The following is a 22171-nucleotide window of genomic DNA, read 5'->3' as shown; positions in this document are numbered from 1 at the left end:
TTTTGCTCTCATTTCCTTTGCTTTAGGAGACAGATCCAAATAAATATTGCTATAATTTATCTCAAAGAGTATTCTGCTTATGTTTTCCTCTAGGAGTTTTATGGTTTCTGGTCTTACATTTATGTCTTTAATCCGTTTTGAGTTTTTTTTGTTTGTTTGTTTTTTTAAGAAAATGTTCTAATTTTTTTCTTTTGCATGTAACTGTCCAGTTTTCCAGCACCTCAGATATTAACTTTTAAAAATAACTTTATTCAAAAAAAATAACTTTATTCAGATATATTTTTACACACCATAGAATCCACCCATTGAAAGTGGTTGAAAGTGATTCAGTGACTTTTTTTTTAATATATTGATAAAGAAAGCTGAGTGCCGAAGAATTGATGCTTTTGAACTGTGGTGTTGGAGAAGACTCTTGAGAGTCCCTTGGACTGCAAGGAGATCCAACCAGTCCATCTTAAAGGAGATCAGTCCTGAGTGTTCATTGGAAGGACTGATGTTGAAGCTGAAACTCCAATATTTTGGCCACCTGATGCGAAGAGCTAACTCATTTGAAAAGACCCTGATGCTGGGAAAGATTGAGGGCAGGAGGAGAAGGGGATGACAGAGGATGAGATGGTTAGATGGCATCACCAACTCAATGGGCATGAGTTTGGGTGAACTCCGGGAGCTGGTGATGCCTGGCGTGCTGCGGTTCATGGGGTTGCAAAGAGTCGGACATGACTGAGCGACTGAACTGAACTGAACTGAAAGTTGTATAGCCATTGCCACAGTTAATTTCAGAACATTTTCATCACCCCAGGAAAAAACCCTGTACTTACTGATACTCAGTTCTCTCTATTGCCTCCTAGCCTTAGGAAACCACTAACTTACTTAGTGTCTTTGTAGATTTGCCTAATTCTGGGCATTATATATAAATGGAATCATAAATATATAGTCTTCTGTGCCTGACTTCTTTCACTTAGCATATTTTTGAAGTTCGTTCATGTATCATGTGTCAGTACTTCATTCCTTTTTATGGCTGAATAATATTCCATTAAGTGTATATGTCACATTTTGTTTACCTATTAATCTGTTTTGACATCTTTTTGCTGTTATGAATAATACAACTGTGAACATTCATGTACAAATATTTAAGTATCTATTTTCAGTTCTTTTGGATACGTACCTAGGAGTGGAATTGCTGAGTCATATGGTAATTTTATGTTTAACTTTTTGAGAAACAACCAAACTGTTTTCCAGAGCAGCTGCATCATTTTACTTTCCCCCAAGCAGTGTATGAGAGTTCCAGTTTCTCCATATCCTTGCCAACACTTGTTATTTTTCCATAATAACTATCCTGGTGGCTGCGAAGTATCTCATTGTGGTTTTGATTAGCATTTTCCTGTTGACTAATAATGTTTAAAATCTTTTCAAATCCTTGCTGGAGAAATTTTTGTTCAAATGCTTTGCCTATTTTCTAAATTGAGTTATTTGTCTTTTTGTTAAGTTTTAAGAGTTCTTTATGTATTCTGGTTACTAGGCCCTTATCGTAGAAGGAAATGGCAACCCACTCCAGTTTTCTTGCCTAGAGAATCCCGTGGACAGAGGAGCCTGGTGGGCTGCTGTCCATAGAGTCGCACAGAGTTGGACACGACTGAAGCAACTTAGCATGCATGCATGCGTTGGAGAAGGAAATGGCAACCCACTCCAGTATTCTTGCCTGGAGAATCCCAGGGATAGAGGAGCCTGGTGGGCTGCTGTCTATGGGGGTTGCACAGAGTTGCACATGACTGAAGTGACTTAGCAGCAGCAGCAGCAGCAGCAGCAGCAGCAGGCCCTTATCAGATACATAATTTGCAAGTATCTTTTCCCATTCTGTAGGTTGTATTTTTTCACTGTCAAGTATTGCTTAATGCACAAAATTTAAAAATTTGTGTGTACGATAAATGTTTTTTTTTGCTTGCTCAAGCTTTTGGTATCATAGCTAAGAATTTATTGCCCAATCCAGTCGTGAACTTTTACCCCTATGTTTTCTTATAAGTTTTATAGATTTAGTTCTTATATTTAGATCATTGATTTTTAAAAATTTTACATTGGAGTATAGTTGATTTACAGTGTTGTGTTAATTTCAGGTATACAGCAGAGCAATTCAATTATACATATATCTATTTTTTTTTAAGAATCTTCTCCCATATAGACTATTATAGTATATTGAGTAGAATTCCCTGTGGTCTACAGTAGGTCTTTGTTGGCTATCTATTTTACATGTAGTATTGTGTATATATCAATCCCAACCTCCTGATTTACCCCTCTGCCCCTCATTGATCCATTTTCAGATCTCTCTCTCTTTTTTTTTTATGGTGTGAGGTATGAATTCAGCTTTATCATTTGGTGTAGTTGTTCAGTATCACTTGTTGAAAACACTGTTTTTTCCCCAGTCTTGGCCCCATTGTTGAAAATCAGTTGTCTGTGGATGTATGGATTTATTTGTTGAATCTCTTCTGTTCTACTGATCATTGTTTATTGTTAGGCCAGTATCATACAGTTTTGATTACTGTAGCTGTATAGTCGGTTTTTAACTTGTGAAGTGTTAAGTTATCCAACTTTGTTCTTTTTCAAAATTGTTTTGACTATCGGAGGCCCTCTGCATTCCCATAGGAATTTTAGTATTGGCTTATCAGTTTTCACAGCAGTGAAAAGAAACAGCTTGGATTTTTTTGTTTGTTTCATTCACTTTATTATTCCCTTTATAAAAAAAATATGGAACGCTTCACGAATTTGCGTGTCATCCTTGCGCAGAGCCATACTAATCTTTTCTGTATCGTTCCAATTTTAGTATATGTGCTGCCGAAGTGAGCACACAGCTGGGATTTTTATAGGAATTGTGTTGAATCTGTTTATCAAATTTGCAAGTGTTGCCATCTTAAGTCTTTCATCTGTGAATATGGTATCTTTCTACTTACTTAGATATTGTTTAATTTCTTCCAACAGTTCTTTAGTTTTTGGCATTAAAGACTAGCACTTGTTTTGTTAAATTTATTCCTAAATATTGTATTTATTTTTTTGGATGCTACTGTAAATGGAATTGTTTTCTTTATTTCATTTTTGGATTACACACTGCAAGTATATTGAAATACAATTAATTTTTGTATATTGACCCTATTAAGAGCTAAGTAAAAAAAATTTTATAATTGAAAAAGAGTTTAATATTCTTATATTCTTATTGTTTATCCCTTCCATAAAATTCCTTAAATTCACACAAAACAATAGTTTTGTTTCATAAAAGCCTAATTTTTGTTACAGGGAGAGAGCCTCAATTGCATTTGTTTAAGAGAATAACATATTTATTCACGTTTGCGGTGGTAGAGCTGAGGGAGTTACTTTTCCTAAATAAGAAAGATGTCGAGTGGTATTTTTAAAATATAGCCTGTGTCTTGACCACCTTCAAAATGTGACAGTGATTCTCTGTGGCTCCATTACGTTTCTAATGAGACTCCATTGGAGTTAATCCAATAATTAACTCTTTTCTTCCGTTTTGTGAAGTTGAGGAAGAGCTGTGTATTACCAGCAAGATACAGGAGGATCCTAAATATCTTCTCTCATTTTTAAGTCTGTTTCAGCTGAATGCTGTCCAGTACTTTTGGTGTGCTTATATTCAGTATTTCTAACATACTTAATATATTGGAGTTTCTTGTAGGAAACTAAAACTTTAACTCCGTCCCCCCTACTTATTTTCTTTCTCCTATCTAATAGAAGTCAGTCCTTACAAATATTTCATTGCCACTTAAAAACCAAACAAATATCTTTTAAACAGATTTGAAATCAGGAAAAAACTGAAAACAGCCAAAAAGAAAGAAAAGAAAGAAAAAAAGAAAAAGCAAGAGGAGGAGCAGGAAAAGAAAAAACTGACACAGATTCAAGAATCTCAGGTAGGAGATACAGTAGTCCTTGTTATCCAAAGAGTAATACCTCTGTTTTGAGTGTGTATGTATGTTTATGTAAAAGATGGGTTTATATTATAATCAGCTTAGGTCAGTTAGTGCAAGACTGTTTATGTGGTGTCTTCATCTTGTAGGTTTCATTAATCTCTGGACATATCATTTCACCATTAGCTGTGCTGTTTAACTCCTTGGGAATTCTACTGAAGTCTGCATGTAAAAAAGCAGCTCAATTGGTGTGTGAGCATTCCTTAAGGGAAAGTTGGTAAACTTCCTGTCCCAGGTAGCTAAATTGGTTATGATGTTTACTCAGGTGTATGTCATCCTGGACTTGGTAATAAATGTAGCTTGGAAAGTTAGTCATCTCTGCGTTTATCACAAAAAGCTTTGTTGACAGTATTAAAAAAAAAATTAGCTACGATCTAGGGAGTTCTTCCAGAAAGTGTTTACTCTGATATTTCTTTGGCTTTCTCTTTATTAGCCAGATAAGACAGGACTGACTATACTGCTGAGTCCTCTTTGTCCACAAGAGGATGCTGTCTCCCCTTAAGCAAATTTCAGTTTCTGCAGCCAATATAGATTCACATTGGAGAACTGAATTATTGTTAGTTACAGAGAATGTTATCAGCTGTTGGTGAAGAGAACCATCCTACATACCTTTCCCTTCGCAGGTAACATCCCACAACAAGGAACGACGTTCCAAACGGGATGAGAAGCTAGATAAGAAATCTCAAGCCATGGAGGAACTAAAAGCAGAGCGAGAAAAACGAAAGAACAGAACAGGTAAGTGGGGAAAATGTAGTGGCTACTTTGTGTCTTTGATCATATGAGTTGACTTCCCGATGCCATTTTTATCTCCTCGTTCACCCTTTTAGCTCTCAAGTGTAGAGAATAGTATAATAAACTCATGAACCCATCCTCCAACTTCAGCAGTCAGCTCATAGCCAATCTTATTAACTCTGTACTGCCTTTTCCTTTGGGTTATTTTAAATATTTATTTTTATTTATTTGGCTGCACCAGCTCTTAGCTGCAGCATGTGAACTCGGGAGTCTCAATATGTGGAATCTAGTTTCCCTGACCAGGGATTGAACCCAGGCCACCTGCATTGGGAGTGCAAAGTCTTAGCCACTGAACCACCAGGGACCTCCCTCTTTGGGTTATTTTAAAGTAAATCTCAGCATCATCACATTTTAACCATAAATACTTTAATATGTATTTCTAAAAGATTAGGACTCTTAAATATAACTACAGTACCATTACCACAGCTAAAAAAAGTGACAAATATTTTCTTCCAGTCTGTAGGTTGTCTTTTTGTTTTATTTATGGTTTCCTTTGCTTTGCAAAAGCTTGTAAGTTTGAGTTGGTCCATTTGTTTACTTTGCTTTTATTTCTATTGCCTTGGGAGACAGAGAAAACATTGGTGTGATTTATATCAGAGAATGTTTTGCCTGTGTTCTCTTCTAGGAGTTTTATGGTGCCATGTCTCATATTTAAGTCTTTCAGCCACAAAATGGTGATATCATTCTTTCATCTACTATCTGTTATACTTATGTAAAGAGAAACTTACCAGCTATTCAGTTAACACCAGGGACATTCTGTATTTACTAGTTCTCTATAGAATGAGATAGTTCCTTAGCAAACTCCAACTGTAAGCAGTGAGATTTGTTTGTTTGTTTTGAATATCTTTCGGAACTCATGGATTTTTAACATACTTTTATGTTTTTATTCCATTGCAGTTATTATTGTTGAGACTCAGTTTGTCTTATCTTCAACCAGTTGTAGCCTGAATTCTTTTGACAGGAAACAAAGGCCTTAGTCTTTAATAATCCAGTGGTCTTTCGTAGCTTTCTTGCTTTCTGGATTTAGAGTCAGCCATTTCTCTAAGGAGCCCAATTCATCTTTGCGCTTTGGGGTGGGTTTTTCCTCCCTCATGAAAAATTGTATTTTAACCATAGTCTAGACACAAGGAACACTACTGGATTGGTTATTACTTCTAAAGTCTTTTTCGATATCCAGAGCTAGGATTTTTTTTTTTTTTTTTTTTTAGGATACATTCATTTTGAGCCTCATGCTGATGTATCTGTTTCAAAACTAGGATGCCAAGGTTTTTTTTTTGTTTCGTTTTGTTTTGTTTATGCTTTATAACAACTTTCTTGAGGTATAATTAAGGTACCATGCTGTTTACTCGTTTAAAGCATACAGGGCCTGTAATATATTCACAGCTGTGTAATAAAACTCAATGAGTTTTCAAATGTTTCATTACTCTAAAAAGAAACCTCATATCCCTTAGCTGTCACCCCCTCAGTCCTGTTATTTCCCAGCCCTAGCCAAGTCCTCTTATTTCCCAACCACTGGCCTACTTTCTGTCACTATGGACTTGCCTGTTCTGGACATTTCATATAAATGGAATCATACACTATATGGTCTCTTGTGTCTGACTTCTTTTACTTAGGATGCTTTTAGATTCACCCATGTTGTAGCATGTATCATACTTCTTCCTTTTATGTCTGAATAATGTTCCATTATATGTCTGTACACGTTTTATTTGTCCCTTCACCTCTTGAGCAACACTGAATTGTTTTCACTTTTTGACTGTTACAAATAATGCTGCTCTGAGCATTTATGTGTAAGTTATTGGGTAGACAGATTTTCACTTCTCTTGCCTATACACTTAGGAGCGGAATTGTTGAAGCATATGGTAACTTTGGTGTTGGAGAAGACTCTTGAGAGTCCCTTGGACAGCAAGGAGATCCAACCAGTCCATTCTGAAGGAGATCAGCCCTGGGATTTCTTTGGAGGGAATGATGCTGAAGCTGAAGCTCCAGTACTTTGGCCACCTCATGTGAAGAGTTGACTCATTGGAAAAGATTCTGATGCTGGGAGGGACTGGGGGCAGGAGGAGAAGGGGACGGCAGAGGATGAGATGGCTGGATGGCATCACCGACTCGATGGATATGAGTTTGACTAAACTCCGGGGGTTGGTGATGCACAGGAGGCCTGGCGTGCTGAGATTCATGAGGTCGCAAAGAGTCGGACACGACTGAGCGACTGAACTGACTGACTGATGGTAACTTTGTGTTTGACCTTCTGAGAAGCTGCCAGGCAGTTTTCCAAGAGACTTAATCATTTTGCATTTTCACCAGCAATGTATGAGCGTTCTCCTCTGTTTTCACATCCTCACTAACACTTGTCATCGTCTTTTTTATTATAACCATCTTAGTGGGTATGAAATGGTATCTTATTGTGGTTTTGATTTACCTTTTCTAATGACTAGTGATACTGAGCATTTTTTTGTATGCTTATTGGCCATTTGGATATCTTCTTTGATGAAATGTCTAGCCAAGTCCTTCGCCCGTTTTTTGATCAAGTTCTCTGTTTTTTGTTGTTATTGAGTAGAAGGACTTCTTTAATTATTTTCAATTTTAGTCCATTATCTGATACATGATTTACAATGGTCTTCTCCTGATCTATAGGTTGTCTGTTTCCTCTTGATAGTGTTGTTTGATGCATAAAAGTTAATTTTGATGAAGTACTATTTATCTTCTGCTGTTTATCTACTTTTTCTTTAGTTGCCTGTGCTTTGGATATCATAACCAAGAAATCATTGCCAAATGCAGTGTCATAAACTTTTCCCCCTACTTCCTTTGAAAATTTTGATAATTTTAACTGTTAGATGTAGATCTTTGATTCATTTTCATTTTTTCGTATGGTGGGAAGTAAGAGTCCACTTTTTTTTTTGTCATGTGGGATATCCAGTTTTCCCAGGACAAGGTTTTGAGATGACTGTCATTTCCCTATTGATTGGTCTTGACATCCTTGTCAGAAATCATCTAACCATAGATACAAGGGTTTATTTCTAGACTCTCTATTTCATTGGTCTGTATATCTTTCAGATGACTTTTTCAAAGTCACTTGTTGGGAGTTCCTTGGTGGTCTAGTAGTTAGAATTTGATGCTTTCACTGCTTTGGCCTATGTTCAATCCCTGGTCAGGGTCCTGAGATCCCACAAGCCAGGTGGCGTGGCCCAAAAAAAGTCACTTATTAGAGTTCTTTTTGTGTGGTTGTGCCATCAAGTGAATACTTCGTTTCATTTTATTTGTGATCTGTAGAGATGATATTATTTTTTTTCTTTTATGATTATATAAAATACAAGGTTCCAAAGTCAAACTTTCTAAATAAGGTGTGTTCAAAGAAATATAGAACCTATACCCTTCTGTTTCACTCCTTGCCTCTCTCCCATAGTAGGCAGCCTTCCTTTTTAGTTTTTTAAACAAAAGGAGCAGATTCACCTTCCATCTTGAATTAATGGCAGCACATTATACACACTTTTCTCTACCTTGCTTTTTTCACTTACTCATACATTCTAGAGATAACTCCTTAGGTCGAGCAGTGGTTGGTAGACTACCTGTTTTGTAATGATTTGATTGGAATACAGCGATGCCCATTTTTCATAATTTTCTGTGGCTGCTTCCTGTCTACAGTAGCAAAGTTGTGTAGTTGATACAGTAACCATATGAAGCCCATCCTAAAATATTTACTATCTGTTCATTTAAAAAGATTTTCTGACTCAGGATGCAATGTAATGGCTCAACTTGGCTCATTCCTTGTTTCCCAGCTGCAGGGTGGCTCACTGGGTCAGTGTGCTAGAGGTGATTCAGCCACTCCCCTTTGCAGACATTTGGGTTGTTTTCAGTCTTGTGCTATTACATATAGTGCTGTAAATTCAAAATAAGGTTTCCCTGAAAGAGTCTGAAGACATCTTTAGTTTTTCCTCATTTTTCCTGCCCATCTCCAGGTGTCTTGAGAACAATAAAGGCTAGTGTCAGCAGAGTTGGTATCCCTTTTTGCCCACTTAGTGACTATCTTCCAACACCCTCCCTCACCCCCTTTATTTTTGTCTGCTGGGGCTTGCCATTTGGTATGATTTTAAACTTTCTGGGTAACTCACTTGTATAGATAGCCCAAGTAATCACAATCCAGGCCAGAGATGGTGGAGCTATCTAGTAAATCTTTTTCTACATTCCAGTCCTTTTTTTCAGAGATGAAAGATGTTTCTTATTGAGAAAACCTTAGTAAACATTTCCTTTTTTTTTTTAAGCTGAGCTCCTTGCCAAGAAACAGCCATTGAAAACTAGTGAGGTGTACTCTGATGACGAAGAGGAGGAGGAGGATGACAAGTCCAGTGAAAAGTCAGACCGCTCATCCCGAACAACGTCATCCGATGAGGAAGAGGAGTAAGCTGTGCACGTTTTGGTCTAGTAGTCAGGATGGGTGGGTTCTACGGGGAAAGGTTTAGTGTAGTTTCCAAATATCTCCTCCTGTTTGGCGACAAACTGTGGTTTGGTCCAGTACCCTGAATTGCCGAGCTGAGTTTGTGAGCACATCTGCCAAAAAGGCTTCTGCCTTTGGCTCATAGGCTGCGCCCCTGAACATTTCATCAGGATTTGGCAGGTAGGAATTGCCTTCATGTCACCCTCAGATTGGCCAAGAGCTTCCATTAGTTTTCTTTCTCTGATAGTGGCTTATCTGGGATAGCAGCCTCATTCGAGACAGTTCACAGTCCTGGTCAGGAACAGGATTGTAGTCCCACTTTCCTGTTGTTTCATGTATTTCTCCTGCTGTGTGAAATCACATATACTTTGGTTAAGTTTTAAGAAGTTGGTATTTTTTATTTACCTTGATCTGTTAGTACAATGAACAGTTTTCCCAGCGTCCTTTGTTCCTCACAGGAAAGAAGAGATCCCTCCAAAATCACAACCGGTCTCCTTACCAGAGGAATTGAATCGGGTTCGATTATCACGGCATAAGCTGGAACGTTGGTGTCATATGCCCTTCTTCGCTAAAACAGTCACAGGATGTTTTGTACGGATTGGCATTGGAAACCACAACAGCAAACCAGTTTACCGGGTTAGTATTTCTTTCCTTGGACAGTTGTAGGATGTTTTAAATATAATGATTCTTGGCTAAGAGTATGAACTGCTGAACAGACCTGTCACTTTTCTGCCACCATTTGATGGGAAAATAGATTCCAGTAGAGATGTCATTAGATTAGCCACAATCTGAGGCAACCAGGGATCAAGCTGACCTGCTGCCAGAAGAGTACTTGGAGCCCAAAAGTTTAGATTTAGAATAATTTTTTCTATCCTTCCATATAAAAGCAAGACGGGAGACATTTATGAAGTCTTTGTCAGGAGTTATGTAATCTGGAAGATTTATTCATTTGAAAAATGATGAAAAATTTCCACATTACATACTAAGTGACTTCTGGAACAGGGAGTTATATTGAGGTTTAAAAAATAAACAAAACCTTCCAACCTATTGAGATTATTTTGTGAGTTCCAGCTCTGCTTCTGTGGTCTGGATGACTAGAGCATAGCTGGTTGGTTTGTTTTTTCTTTTCTTTTCTTGTTTGTTTTATTCTGAGTTGTTTGATTTTAACCTGTGTTTACCCCCTTGTGTGAGGACCAGTGGCCATGCCACGTCCCAGAAACCTTGGGAGCAGAAACAGACATCATGGTTTTCACATTTGATTGATAAAACTGACCTCTGAAAGCCAAGTGCACCCCCAATAAGGCAGAATTAAGTTAGAGGGGAATTTGCAAACGGGTCCCACCAGGCTAACTGCGTCATCACTTACTCTGGGCACAGGTGTTTGGCTGTCTGAGTCCTAAGCCTGAGAACGGTGCCCAGAACACCTTGAAGCTATGGGGCTCCTCTCAGTTTAGGGTCACTCGTTTGCACTCAGGCAGATGAAGCCAGAGGGTGGGGTGGAGGACTTCGAACGAGTGTGTTGTAACTGGTGTCTCTGTCCTCACTTAGGTTGCTGAGATCACGGGTGTTGTGGAAACCGCCAAAGTTTACCAGCTTGGTGGCACCAGAACAAACAAAGGGCTACAGCTACGGTAGGAGAGGTGCTTCCGTGGCTGATTCTGTTCCCACTGCAGACAGGCATGGCCTGCTGGGGCTGTTGCTTGCTCCCAGTGTTCTCTTTCTTATAATACTGTTTGTGTTGTCCCCACCAGGGGCTTGGAGGGAAACTTGTGTCCTGCCCTTGCCCATAGGGAAGGTAGGGTGTAGCTGACTCATAGGGGACGTTGAATGGTGGAACACATAGAAGGAAGACGATCACAAGATCCGCTCCTCCCAGAGTCCTGCAGGCATTCCTCAGTGAGTGTGGGCAGGAGGCTTGCTTCTGGTCCTGGCTCCATCACCAACTAACCTGATCTCTCACAAGCCAGGTCACCTTTTTGGATTTAGTTTGTGCCTCAATAACTTGATGTTGACTGAATGCTGGCTACATGCCACAGTTGTAGGCATCAGGATAGAGATGAGAACAAAATACACAAGTCCCTACCTTCTTGGAGCCTGAGAATTCTAAGGAATAGAAGTAGCTTGCCAGGTCACTGCAGATACTGGGTCACAGACACACCTCTGCCATGGCCTTATTTGGCCTCTGTGGTCTTTCTGTTCTCTTCTCCCATTCGCATCATTTCTCCTGGACTGTTGAAAAGAGCCAGTTGGGTTAGGCAGTAGCCATGACATGCTAAGAGTGACTGTCCCTGTGAGGCAGGCACTGACTCACGTGGCCGGCACAGGGATCAGCAGAAAGGCAGTGTTCTTTCTCTCTAGGGACAGAGCCTCCTTGTCATTCATACCTCCGTAACATTTCACATTCTTGATGCCAGTTGTCTGTGACCGATTTTACTATAGACGGACTTTTGAAGCACTGGTTAAGTCTACTCGCTTCCAGTGCTCACGCTGATGCTTAATCATGGCTGCTCTTTAGAACAACCTGGAAGGTTCTTTGTTGTTTGTGTTATTTCAGTGGCTGGTTCCTACTCCCAGAGATTCTAATTCAGTTGATCTAGAGTTGTGCCTTGCCACTGGAAGTTTTGTGTATCTTCGTAGATGATTCTAAAGGGTGGCCAAGATGGAGGCCCTCAGAAATAGGCAATGTGGAGTCTGGTGGGATTGATCTGCTGGTGCTGCAGTCAACATGGCCATTCCTGAAGCTGCTGTCTCTTTTTCACGTAGGCACGGCAGTGACCAGCGAGTGTTCCGCCTAGAGTTTGTCTCAAACCAAGAGTTCACTGAGAGCGAATTCATGAAGTGGAAAGAAGCGGTGAGTGAGTAGACAGCGCCTCCCTAGCAGTTGTTCATGAAAATACTGACAGAGCCTCTTTCCAAAATTCTTAACAACCCTTTTATTGCATTTTGGTCCAGATGTTCTCTGCTGGCATGCAGTTGCCCACTCTAGATGAAATCAATAAGAAGGAATTATCTATTAAAGAAGCTCTTAATTATAAATTCAATGACCAGGACATTGAAGAGGTAAGAAACCTGGTATCCCAGAGTCTGGAGACTCATCAAGAGCCAAGTGTTAGAGAAGATCATGCCTGTCTTTTCTTTCCTGTATTTTGACATTTTTGGCTCTACCACTATTGCATGAGGAAGAAGGAATTCTGTTATTACTACCTTAGAATTTATAGTTCATCAGGATTTTCTTGTACACTGTCACCTGAAGTCATAGCCTAACAAAGTAGATTCAGGGCTCAGGGATCTCTGTTCTTCTACTAGGCTTGGTCCTTCAGGAGTTTCCTTTCTCCGAGACATTTTGGTAAAGTTGTGTGATCTCTGTTCTCTTGGACAGTGGCTAGCCTTACAGTACAAGGTCCTTGGGCTGCTGCTGTCTATTGGTGCATGTTCCTTCACGCTAGCCTGGAAGAATCTCTGTGACCCCGGAAGCAGCATAGTACCCCTTGGAATGAACTTGCTCTGTATGTGGGGCATGGCACTGCCATAGGAAGAGCAGCCCTCTTTTAACTATCTCCTTACCTCCACAATGGGCTCACCTGTCCTGCCTAGAAAAGTAGTTTAGGAATACCTCACTGCTGGTGTCTTCTCCTCTCTGGTACAGATTGTAAAAGAGAAAGAAAGATTCAGGAAAGCTCCACCCAACTATGCTATGAAGAAAACGCAGCTTCTGAAGGAAAAGGTGAGGCCTTGTGTTGGAACTTCTTTCCCTGTCCTGCAAGGAGATACGGAAACCAGACTTGTTCATCCTCTGCCAAGTCAGTAGTGGCAGGATTGGGAGAAAATGCAGGGCTTGACTGTAAGCAGCATAGATTTTCTTAGCATCTGGGCAGCATCCCTTGGCTGTTTTCCTTTCTCTAAATGGAAGCTGATCTTGCCTGTTCCATTCTCCTCCCCTTCTAGTCGCTTTAGTTTCACGTGTAATAAGATAGACCCCAGGGTAGTATCAGCACTAGGTCCGAACAGACGAATGATATTGCCCAGCCCCACTGTGGCAGGTGGCTTTCTATTCTTCATGTCAGGGTGGGGTGAGCCTTGTTAGGGTGAGTTAGCCAGGCGGGGCCTGGGTTCTGAGGTGTTTGGTTTTGCTATTCCTTCACACCTCCTGTCATTTGTTCATCATGTGAGATATCTTGCCTGTGTTGGAAGGAAGAGGACACTTGATACAGAGCCGGTCATGGCCAAGATCTCATGCATCTCTCTGTGTACAGGCCATGGCTGAGGACCTGGGAGATCAGGACAAGGCCAAACAAATCCAAGACCAGCTGAACGAGCTAGAGGAGCGAGCAGAGGCCTTAGACCGCCAGCGGACCAAGAACATATCTGCTATCAGGTGTGCTTCAGGGCCTGTTTGGATTGGGCTCCTATCCTTGGTCCACAGTTATCAGGCGAGCTGTGGCCTTGGACATGCTATGCTCCAGTGGCTCCACATATCTGGAATCAGGCACCATGGTTCCCACCCTCCTTTCACAGCCCACTGACTCATCCCTCTTCCTCACCCCACAGTTACATCAACCAGCGGAACCGGGAGTGGAACATTGTGGAGTCTGAGAAGGCCCTTGTGGTGAGTGAGACAGCTTGATCTGGATCACTAAGTATAGTTTTAATTAATAAAACAACATGTAATATTTTCTGTATCTCACCTGAGTATGTTTTCTTTTAATTATTAAAGTAGCATGTACATTTATCACACACATAGTCTCTCTGTCTGTACACATACAACTGTATAAGGTATTATAATAGAAAGCAGCAGTCTTCTGTGCTAACCCCTGCCCATCTTTAGATTCTATTCCACGCATATTTATTTTTATCAGTGTCCAGTTTTTTTCTTTTTGTTATTGTTCCCATAATCTGTTCTGGTGTTGTTGAAGGGAAAAGGCTAATGGACAGCCTTTGACTTTTTCAGGCCCTTGCAAAGACCGTTACTTATACGTATGCTTATGATAAATGAGAGGCGTGGCGGGCAGGAGATAGAGTTCTGTAATACATGCTCTCTGTTTCAGGCTGAAAGTCACAACATGAAAAACCAACAAATGGATCCCTTTACCAGGCGACAGTGTAAACCTACCATCGTTTCTAATGTGAGTGCCTAAAGAGGACATATTTAGTCAGGACCTAGATTCTGGGACATAAATGAATTCCATTAGGAGATTAATAAGCAAGTTAAAAATAATGTTGTCTTAGTGGGATTTGCTTGCCTCAAACACTCGGGTCTGGATACTTCCTTTTTTATCTTACTGTAGGACATACAGGTAGTAAAAACCTGGCATGGATTTTAGAAACCTATGGACTAACGTGCGATGCCAGGGCAGGTTTACCAGTGCAGCAGACATGAGGAATGTGTAGGCTAGGTCGCCTAGCAAGGGCCTGGCTGGGCTGGACTTTAAAGCTTTTAACTGCCCCTTTTTGTAGCCTGGAGGAAAACCCCACTGAACTGCTGATGGGCCTACTGTGGTGCTTGTGTTAGTGGTGGTAGGTGGGACAGAAACTGGTGGTGGGACTGTGTGAGTGTTGAAGAGTCTCTAAAATAACTTCCTTTTTCTCTCAGTCCAGAGACCCAGCTGTTCAAGCTGCCATATTGGCCCAGCTGAACGCAAAATACGGTTCTGGAGTGTTACCAGATGCTCCAAAGGAAATGAGCAAGGCAAGTATAACACTGAAGCTCAGCCACTGGCCTGGACACCAGAGCAGGCACTTCCTGGTTTGGGCTTGATTGTCCCCACCTGGAGGAACTTGGCGTCCCACTTGTAGTCCTTTCTTCATCCTCATTATTTACAAATGTAATAAACAGCTACTGAATTTTGGTCAGATGACGTAAGTTCTGAACCCAACACCACTACGTCTAATGAAGATCTAATGAAACCCCTGACTGTGGCTTTAGGCGGCTGACCTCTAGCCTTCTAATCCACATTTTCTCCTGTGTAAAGTGGGGTAATATTATATGCCCTGCCTAACTCATAGGAGAATCAGGAGTAGATGATATGTAAGGATGAGACAGTTGTAAAAGTGAAAGCTCCTTGTAAACTGAAATGTTAAGCCAAGAGAAACTGCCCATTTAGAAGCCATTTTCTGCCTTTTCCTAAGGAGCCCAAACTCCCAGAAATTCCAGAGATCTTGAGTCAGGGGTGATTTGTTGTCTTAAACCTACCCTTTCTACCTCACCCACAGACATGAACCTTCCCTTCCTTCTCCTCCTAGGCTCAGAAATGAAACCTCTTTGTGGACTCTTCCTGTCCTCCCTCTGAGAGAAGAAATCAGAAGAGTCTTTAACAGGAAGAGCTAATGAACTTGAGCAGCAGTTTTCACCGTTAGTGGTTGCTGCTGCTGGAAGTCCAGTTGCATTTACCCCTTTGTAATTAGTTTTTCTCTTCCCGTTGCAGGGTCAGGGAAAGGATAAAGATTTGAATTCTAAATCAGCCAGTGATCTCTCAGAAGACTTGTTCAAAGTACATGACTTTGACGTGAAGATTGATTTACAAGTCCCCAGCTCAGGTAGGTGAAGGTAGAGATTGGCCATGGCCAAGGACCAGGGTGGCTCCATGATTCTCAGCCAGCAAGGAGGCCTGCTTTTGGGGAAGAAATGGGGATGTCTAGTCACCTGTATTTATGGAGGCCAGAGTAAGATAGGCTTCAGGTCCGTCTTGAGAGGGAACAGGGACACTACCTGGAGGAGTGACGCCCAAGACCGGGGGACCTCAGATGCCGGTTTGCTCTTCTTTCCTGTAGAATCTAAGGCCTTGGCCATCACCTCCAAGGCTCCGCCGGCCAAGGATGGAGCTCCGAGGAGATCTCTGAACTTGGAGGACTACAAAAAACGACGAGGGCTTATCTGAGCGCGCCCAGCCTGCTGCATCTGACCCCGCATGCCCATCACAGTGTCCCACTTTTCCTCCTTTCCTCTGATTTGCCCTCACTGGGCTGGAGCAGCAGGAGAACTGGGAAGAGACTCTAAACTGCCAGTCATCTGTAATATAAACCATTTGCTGTATAGACTTCCCTGGTCTGCAACATCTCCACCGACCCCCAGGACCCACCCAATGTGAACCTGGGCTCTCTTGGGCTTTATCCATGTCTTTAGATTTGTGTTTGCCTTTTTCTTTTTTTTTTTAAACCACAGTTCATTGGCCACTCTGCACGCATTCAGTATTACCGTGGAGCTGGGGTTCTTGCTGGAGCCCCCAGCAGCAGCACTGGGCAGCATCCTGTGCTGGATGGCCCTGGACCCAACCATTGAACATTTGGCCCCCGGCCCTGGTGGGAGTGGGGGCTGGGCACCTGCAGACCCCTCTCCTCTCTCTCATCTTTCTCTTCTTCCGATCTTGCGGAAGAAGGGTTTTCAAAACCCAATTTAATTTCCAAAAAGTGTACATTTGTGGGGAGGGAGGGGGTTCTATTTGAGAGAGAGTGTGTATGTGTGTATGTGTCTGTAAGTGTGTGGATTTTTTTATCATTTTTTTAAAATGCAGTACTCTTTGTATCTGTCTGTCATGGGGCTATAGCTGTTTCAGATTTTTTTCAGCTGTACTTGAGCATCTGAAACTGCAAGAAAGAAACTCATTAAATGTGATTCTTCTTACTAAACGGGCCTGACTGCTGTAGCTGTGTAACTTCTCCCCCACCTCCTTTTTCCCATCACCCTCCCAACCTCGGAGAAATCTCCCCAGTTTGGCCCCTGCCCTGTCAGCTGTGTCCTGGCAGGTGGGAGGGAAGCCCATGGCTAGGTACTAGGGAGGTTCAGGTGTCTTGCTCAGCCCATGTGTTCAGCCCACAGCTTCTTGGCTGAATGTAGTGTGTCTTTTCCCCACCCCATGTACTTGTCTCTTCCTAGTGATTCTGTTTTGCTGTTTCAGCAAGAATAATATTGTGTTCTGTTTTTTAAGAGAAAGTATTCAACATGAATGTGGAGAGAACGAACACAAAGATATAGGTTGCAGATGTTACAAGCATGTGCAGTTCTGTGTGTGTGTATACATATATATGGTAAGCATATATATTGTTGTGCAGCTAGGGTGAAGCCAGCAAAGAAGTATGTATGTCTTTATAAAATGTTTGCAAAGAGATAAGCTGACTGCTTGATAATCATTCTCAGGTGTAAAGCTCCAAGTGTAAATAAAAGTGGCATTTAACAAATCTTTTCAGAACAAAGTACAGCTGACTATATAAAACAAGAACTAAGCTAAAGGAACAGCTGAGAGCTGCTGATTCCCACAAGAGGGAGAGGAATCTCAAAGCCCTGCTTTGTATCTCTTCACCCCGCTTTCTATAAGAAAGTAGGGTGATGGGAAATCACGGATTAAGTTGTGTTTAAACAAAAAGGAACTTGGTAACTCTTCTGGGTTTAGTAGAGCCTCAGTGTTGCTTTAACTTAGTTTACACTTTTTTTATTTAAAAAAAGCAGCAATCAATGTTTTTCTAAAAAGAATTGTGACTGTAAAATTGATAAATATGACTGTAACACAGCTTATATGGTGGCTGTGACAGTTCAGTTGGGCAAAGGAGTGGTGGTGGACTCATTAAAATCATATATACTTGAATAGTCCATTGACCAAAACTCTTTATAGACTGTTGTGTAAATGTGGAATCACAGACTGTTAAACATTGCCTGGACTCCAGAAGAGTCCTGGAGGCTGCTGGGACCTCTCGTATCATGACAAACTTGGACTTTTTCTTTCTTGTTTTAAAAGACACGAAATGATAGAATCCATATAATTTGCTGGAGACATTCTGATCCACCATGTAGATCTGTATTTAGTATCATTTGGATTTGGAGAAGTGTCGGTTACATTATGGCTGTGTAATAAAGTTTTTATTAAAACTGCATCACACTGTAGCCACTGTGCCACTACCTACCCACACGCAGCTGCTGAAACTTTCGTTCTGAGACGCCAGAAACAGCAGGGAGCAGAGCCAACCAAAGAAGACCGCCAGTTAACTTCTCACCTGAGTAGCCTATTTTGGTGATTGGAATCAAGACTGAGGACTTGTCTGCAGTCTCAACTGAGGCAGGGCCTCTGAACTGAGATCTTGACCAGGCGTGATACATTGGCTTTATCCCACCAGCGGAGCTTCTTGGAGGTTCGAGGTACCTCTTGTGCTGGGGAATGGCAGCAGTGGCCCACTGCTCCACCCCCACCCCACCCCCCAGGTGGTTTCAGTGTTGAAGGGTGTGGCACCTAAAGCTGCTTTATACATTTTTCACTTCCTTCCAAGAAGCAAAAAGGCCAATGTCCGTATGCCGAGCTCATGATGTATAGAGGTCTGTTTGTCTGTCTTGCTTCTGACAGGTGCAGGGAAAGTCTTCCTGCCTACAGCTTTCCTTCAAAGAAAATGCTTTTGTTTTCTTTGTTTCTGTGAAGTCCTGACCTGTCACTCAAACTGTACAGATATTTGTAAATAAACTTTATGCCCTGTTTTAACAAGGGAGTCAGATTTAGTCCAAAGACTGCATCCTGAGTGGCAACTCTCAAAGTTACGTTTTAAAAGTCCAAGAGAGCCTCTCGCTTGGCTTCCCTCCCTGCCCCTACTCTTAGCCCTGAACCACCACCACCCCCAAGTGAAAGTGGCTGTTGTTAACTCTTTAGCTACCCAGTTCCCCAGAAGCCTCTCTCAGACAATGGTTGCCTAGAGCCAAGGCAACCTCCAACTGGCCTAGTTTACTTCCTACGTTGGAAGATACCAACAAGCTCTAACAGAACTAGGTAGGCCCCTGATACACTGCCTAACCCTAGTGAGAGTGTCGTCCTTCTATAGCTTTCAGTTGGCTGAGGTATAATTTCTTTGTTAACCTGTTTTCTGCCTCTCGTGAGTATGAAGGGGGCCCCAGGGCTTGTGAGTATGGCTCTGGGGGTAATACTGATATACTTCCCTTTGGGCCCCAGCTGGGGACATCTGTAAGGCTCCCTGCCCTCACTACATGAGGCTGTGTCTCAAACCTTTCTAGACCTGGGAAGGTAGGGGGTGGCAACGCAATGGTACAAGCCTCGTCCAGGCCTGCCTTTGATGTTGGGAGAGGTGGGTCCCTGGGGCTCACCTAGCAACTGCATCTAATGAGGTTTTCTTAAACTCCCTATCACACCAGCCACCTGATTGTTGGAAGCAGTGGGCTCCTGGGCCCTAGAGAGCAGAGATTATAGTCCAGCCTAGAGGACAGCCTTGTCTAGTTATTTCCCAGGGTTCTCTGCTGTGAGGCAGCCACTGGCTGTGGATGGAGGAATGCAAAGGGGAGAGGGGTGCGGGGTCTATTGGCTATCTCATGGCAGTGACGTTCTGGAATGGGGAAGTCACAGGCCTCCAGCTCAGATACTTTCATGTGACTTTCCTGACTAAAGTGGGCAGCTGAACTGCTTTGGGGAAGAGAGGTTTGGAGGGAGCAGCAGCACTAGGGGGTGAGGACAGGGGGGCAGTCTGCCTTCTCTGGAGGGTTCCCCAGGCTGACCCCCCAGGGCCAGTTTCTTGGCCCAGAATAGGGGCTTAGTCAGTGCAGCACAGGCGTATTGAGGGCTTCCAGACTGTGCTCTGGACCTGAGGGAGAGCCTAAAAGCCACAAGGTAAGCGGGCTCAGTGCAGCATCATGCCCCAGCTCCACCACTTAACTACCTAGGGCTGAAGCTGGTTAACTCTTCTGAGCCCATTCCCCATCTTTAACATAAAATCTATCTGGAGCCTGTTCAAGATGAAGTGTTCCTTTTCCCAGTAAAGGTTTGGTAGGTGCTGTTGTCAGAATAGAGGCCATTAGGCCTCACAGGAGAGACGGAGCAGAGTGGAGGGGTGGGGGTGGAAGGGGCAGTGTGATGGAATGGGTCAGAAACCACAGAATAGCCCCAGTGCCAGCAGAGGGCATGAAGCTCCAGAAGCTGGGCCTCAGCTGGCTCCCACCTAGGAGTGTGTGTGTATGTCCCAGAGACTCAGCTGGCGTGTGTGTGTGTGTGTCCCAGAGACTCAGCTGGCGTGTGTGTGTCCCAGAGACTCAGCTGGCTCCCACCTAGGAGTGTGTGTGTGTGTGTGTCCCAGAGACTCAGCTGGCATGTGTGTGTGTGTGTCCCAGAGACTCAGCTGGCAGGTGTGTGTGTGTGTTTGGCCCAGAGACTCAGCTGGCTCCCACCTAGGGGTGTGTGTGTGTGTGTGTGTGTGTGTCCCAGAGACTCAGCTGGCTCCCACCTAGGGGTATGTGTGTGTGTGTGTGTGTGTCCCAGAGACTCAGCTGGCATGTGTGTGTGTGTGTTTGGCCCAGAGACTCAGCTGGCTCCCACCTAGGGGTGTGTGTGTGTGTGTGTGTGTGTGTGTGTGTGTCCCAGAGACTCAGCTGGCGTGTGTGTGTCCCAGAGACAGCTGGCGTGTGTGTGTGTGTGTGGCCCAGAGACTTAGCTGGCTCCCACCTAGGAGTGTGTGTGTGTGTGTGTGTGTGTGTGTGTGTCCCAGAGACTCAGCTGGCTCCCACCTAGGAGTGTATGTGTGTGTGTGTGTGGCCCAGAGACTCAGCTGGCGTGTGTGTGTGTGTGGCCCAGGGACTCAGCTGGCTCCCACCAGAGTGTGTGTGTTGAAGGGTGGGAGGAAGGTCAAGAAACTCTGTCTCCCTGTGGAGGTTCTGATGATCACTGGGGCTGGCCAGGAGAACTGTCCAGCTGCCTTTTGGTCCCAACTTGCTGCTGCTATTTATCCTCTGCAGCCCCAACACACACCCTCTTTACTGATGGTGGTTCTGAAAGCATCCTCCTGCTCTCAGCCCTCACTGGCTCCGGAGGCCTCCACCTCACCACTGCCCCAGGAGACTCAGAAAGACTCTGAGGCCTCAACTCCCCAACACCACAGGGAGTAATTAAAACATAAAAACCGTGTCAAACTGGAAAATGAGTGTAAAGAAGTTCAACCAAGTTCCGATCTCTTTCATGATGACTTAATAGTATCTTCAGAATATCACTTTTCGTCTCTTTTAGCTGTCCATGACCCTGCATTTTCCCCAGTGGTTCAATGGTCTGCCTGCAATGCAGTACATGCGGGTTCAGTTTCTGGGACGGGAAGGTCCCCTGGAGAAGGAAATGGCAACCCACTCCAGTATTCTTGCCTGGAGAATCTCATGAACAGAGAAGCCTGGTGGGCTACAGTCCATGAGGTCACAAAGAGTCAGAAACGACTGAATGGACTTAGCAGGTGCAAACGTACGACACTGCGTCGCTAAATTCATGCGGAGAACACATCTTGCTCAGCCATAAACACATCCACCTCTCCTGAAACGCACAGGTCTATCCCCATCGATTTTTCCCTGGAGAACTACTCTTCACCCTTCAGCGCTCAAAGGTCACCTCCTCCAGGAAACCTTCTCTGATTGCCCCTTCCCGCTCAGGTTTGGGAGCGTCTAGGCTTCTCTAGGGCAGCACACACCACGCTGTAGTACTGTTACCTGTGAGTCTCCACCTCCACCCTGGGAACTAGTTAACGCCCAATAAACGCAGTGGAGGAAAGGGGGGCGAGACCAGCTGACTGCGTTCTGGGATTTCTGACCCCACCACTCCCCTCTATCGTGTCCCCAGACCTCAGCGCACACGGGAATGAGATGGCGGTGCTACGCCGCCTGCAGTAGAAGCCCAGGCTGTCCGCGTCGTATGGGTTCAACCTGAGTCCGCGAGAAAAACGGCTGTGGCAGATGGGAGCTATCCCCTTACGCCCCGACGAGTCAACAGCCTCGGCCTCTGTTCGCAGACTCGCGACCTCACAGACCTTGGAGTCCAGGTCCGAGTGCCCCACGGGGCGGTGACCGCACCGCCTGCACGTGCATGCCCTCGCCATGCACGTCTCCAACCGTGGACCCCGGCCGGGCGCGCCCCGGCGGCCTCCCCACACCCGCCCCCCACCCGCCGTTGAGAGCTGGGGCCTCAGATTACTCGGTGCTCCTGGTGGCTGCGTGAGGCGCCCGGGCGGCGGCGACTGATGCCGAGGAGGAGCA

General features: G+C 43.6%; 1 protein-coding gene and 1 non-coding gene across 2 annotated transcripts in view; one reads left to right on the top strand and one right to left on the bottom strand.

Annotated features, from left to right (window-relative positions):
- RTF1 (RTF1 homolog, Paf1/RNA polymerase II complex component) overlaps positions 1-17999 on the top strand; it is a 44448-nt gene extending 26449 nt beyond the window's left edge. The window contains exons 5-18 of the mRNA XM_068964363.1: positions 3794-3908; positions 4589-4700; positions 9017-9152; positions 9648-9825; positions 10738-10820; positions 11953-12040; positions 12142-12249; positions 12836-12913; positions 13443-13564; positions 13738-13795; positions 14235-14312; positions 14780-14875; positions 15612-15723; positions 15958-17999. Coding sequence (XP_068820464.1) covers positions 3794-3908; positions 4589-4700; positions 9017-9152; positions 9648-9825; positions 10738-10820; positions 11953-12040; positions 12142-12249; positions 12836-12913; positions 13443-13564; positions 13738-13795; positions 14235-14312; positions 14780-14875; positions 15612-15723; positions 15958-16064 — 1471 coding nt within the window. The 3' untranslated portion in view covers positions 16065-17999. The remainder of the gene's footprint in view (positions 1-3793; positions 3909-4588; positions 4701-9016; positions 9153-9647; positions 9826-10737; positions 10821-11952; positions 12041-12141; positions 12250-12835; positions 12914-13442; positions 13565-13737; positions 13796-14234; positions 14313-14779; positions 14876-15611; positions 15724-15957) is intronic.
- Positions 2734-2839, bottom strand: LOC138074654 (U6 spliceosomal RNA). Its single transcript, XR_011144484.1, has one exon. It is a non-coding gene; the product is annotated as a U6 spliceosomal RNA (small nuclear RNA).
- Positions 18000-22171: the final 4172 nt, after the last annotated feature.

The sequence above is a fragment of the Capricornis sumatraensis genome, chromosome 2, assembly GCF_032405125.1.
Source record: "Capricornis sumatraensis isolate serow.1 chromosome 2, serow.2, whole genome shotgun sequence".
NCBI classification, from domain to species: Eukaryota; Metazoa; Chordata; class Mammalia; order Artiodactyla; family Bovidae; genus Capricornis; species Capricornis sumatraensis.
The sequence above is the reverse complement of the archived record's forward strand: the minus strand, read 5'-3'. Positions and strand labels throughout refer to the sequence as shown.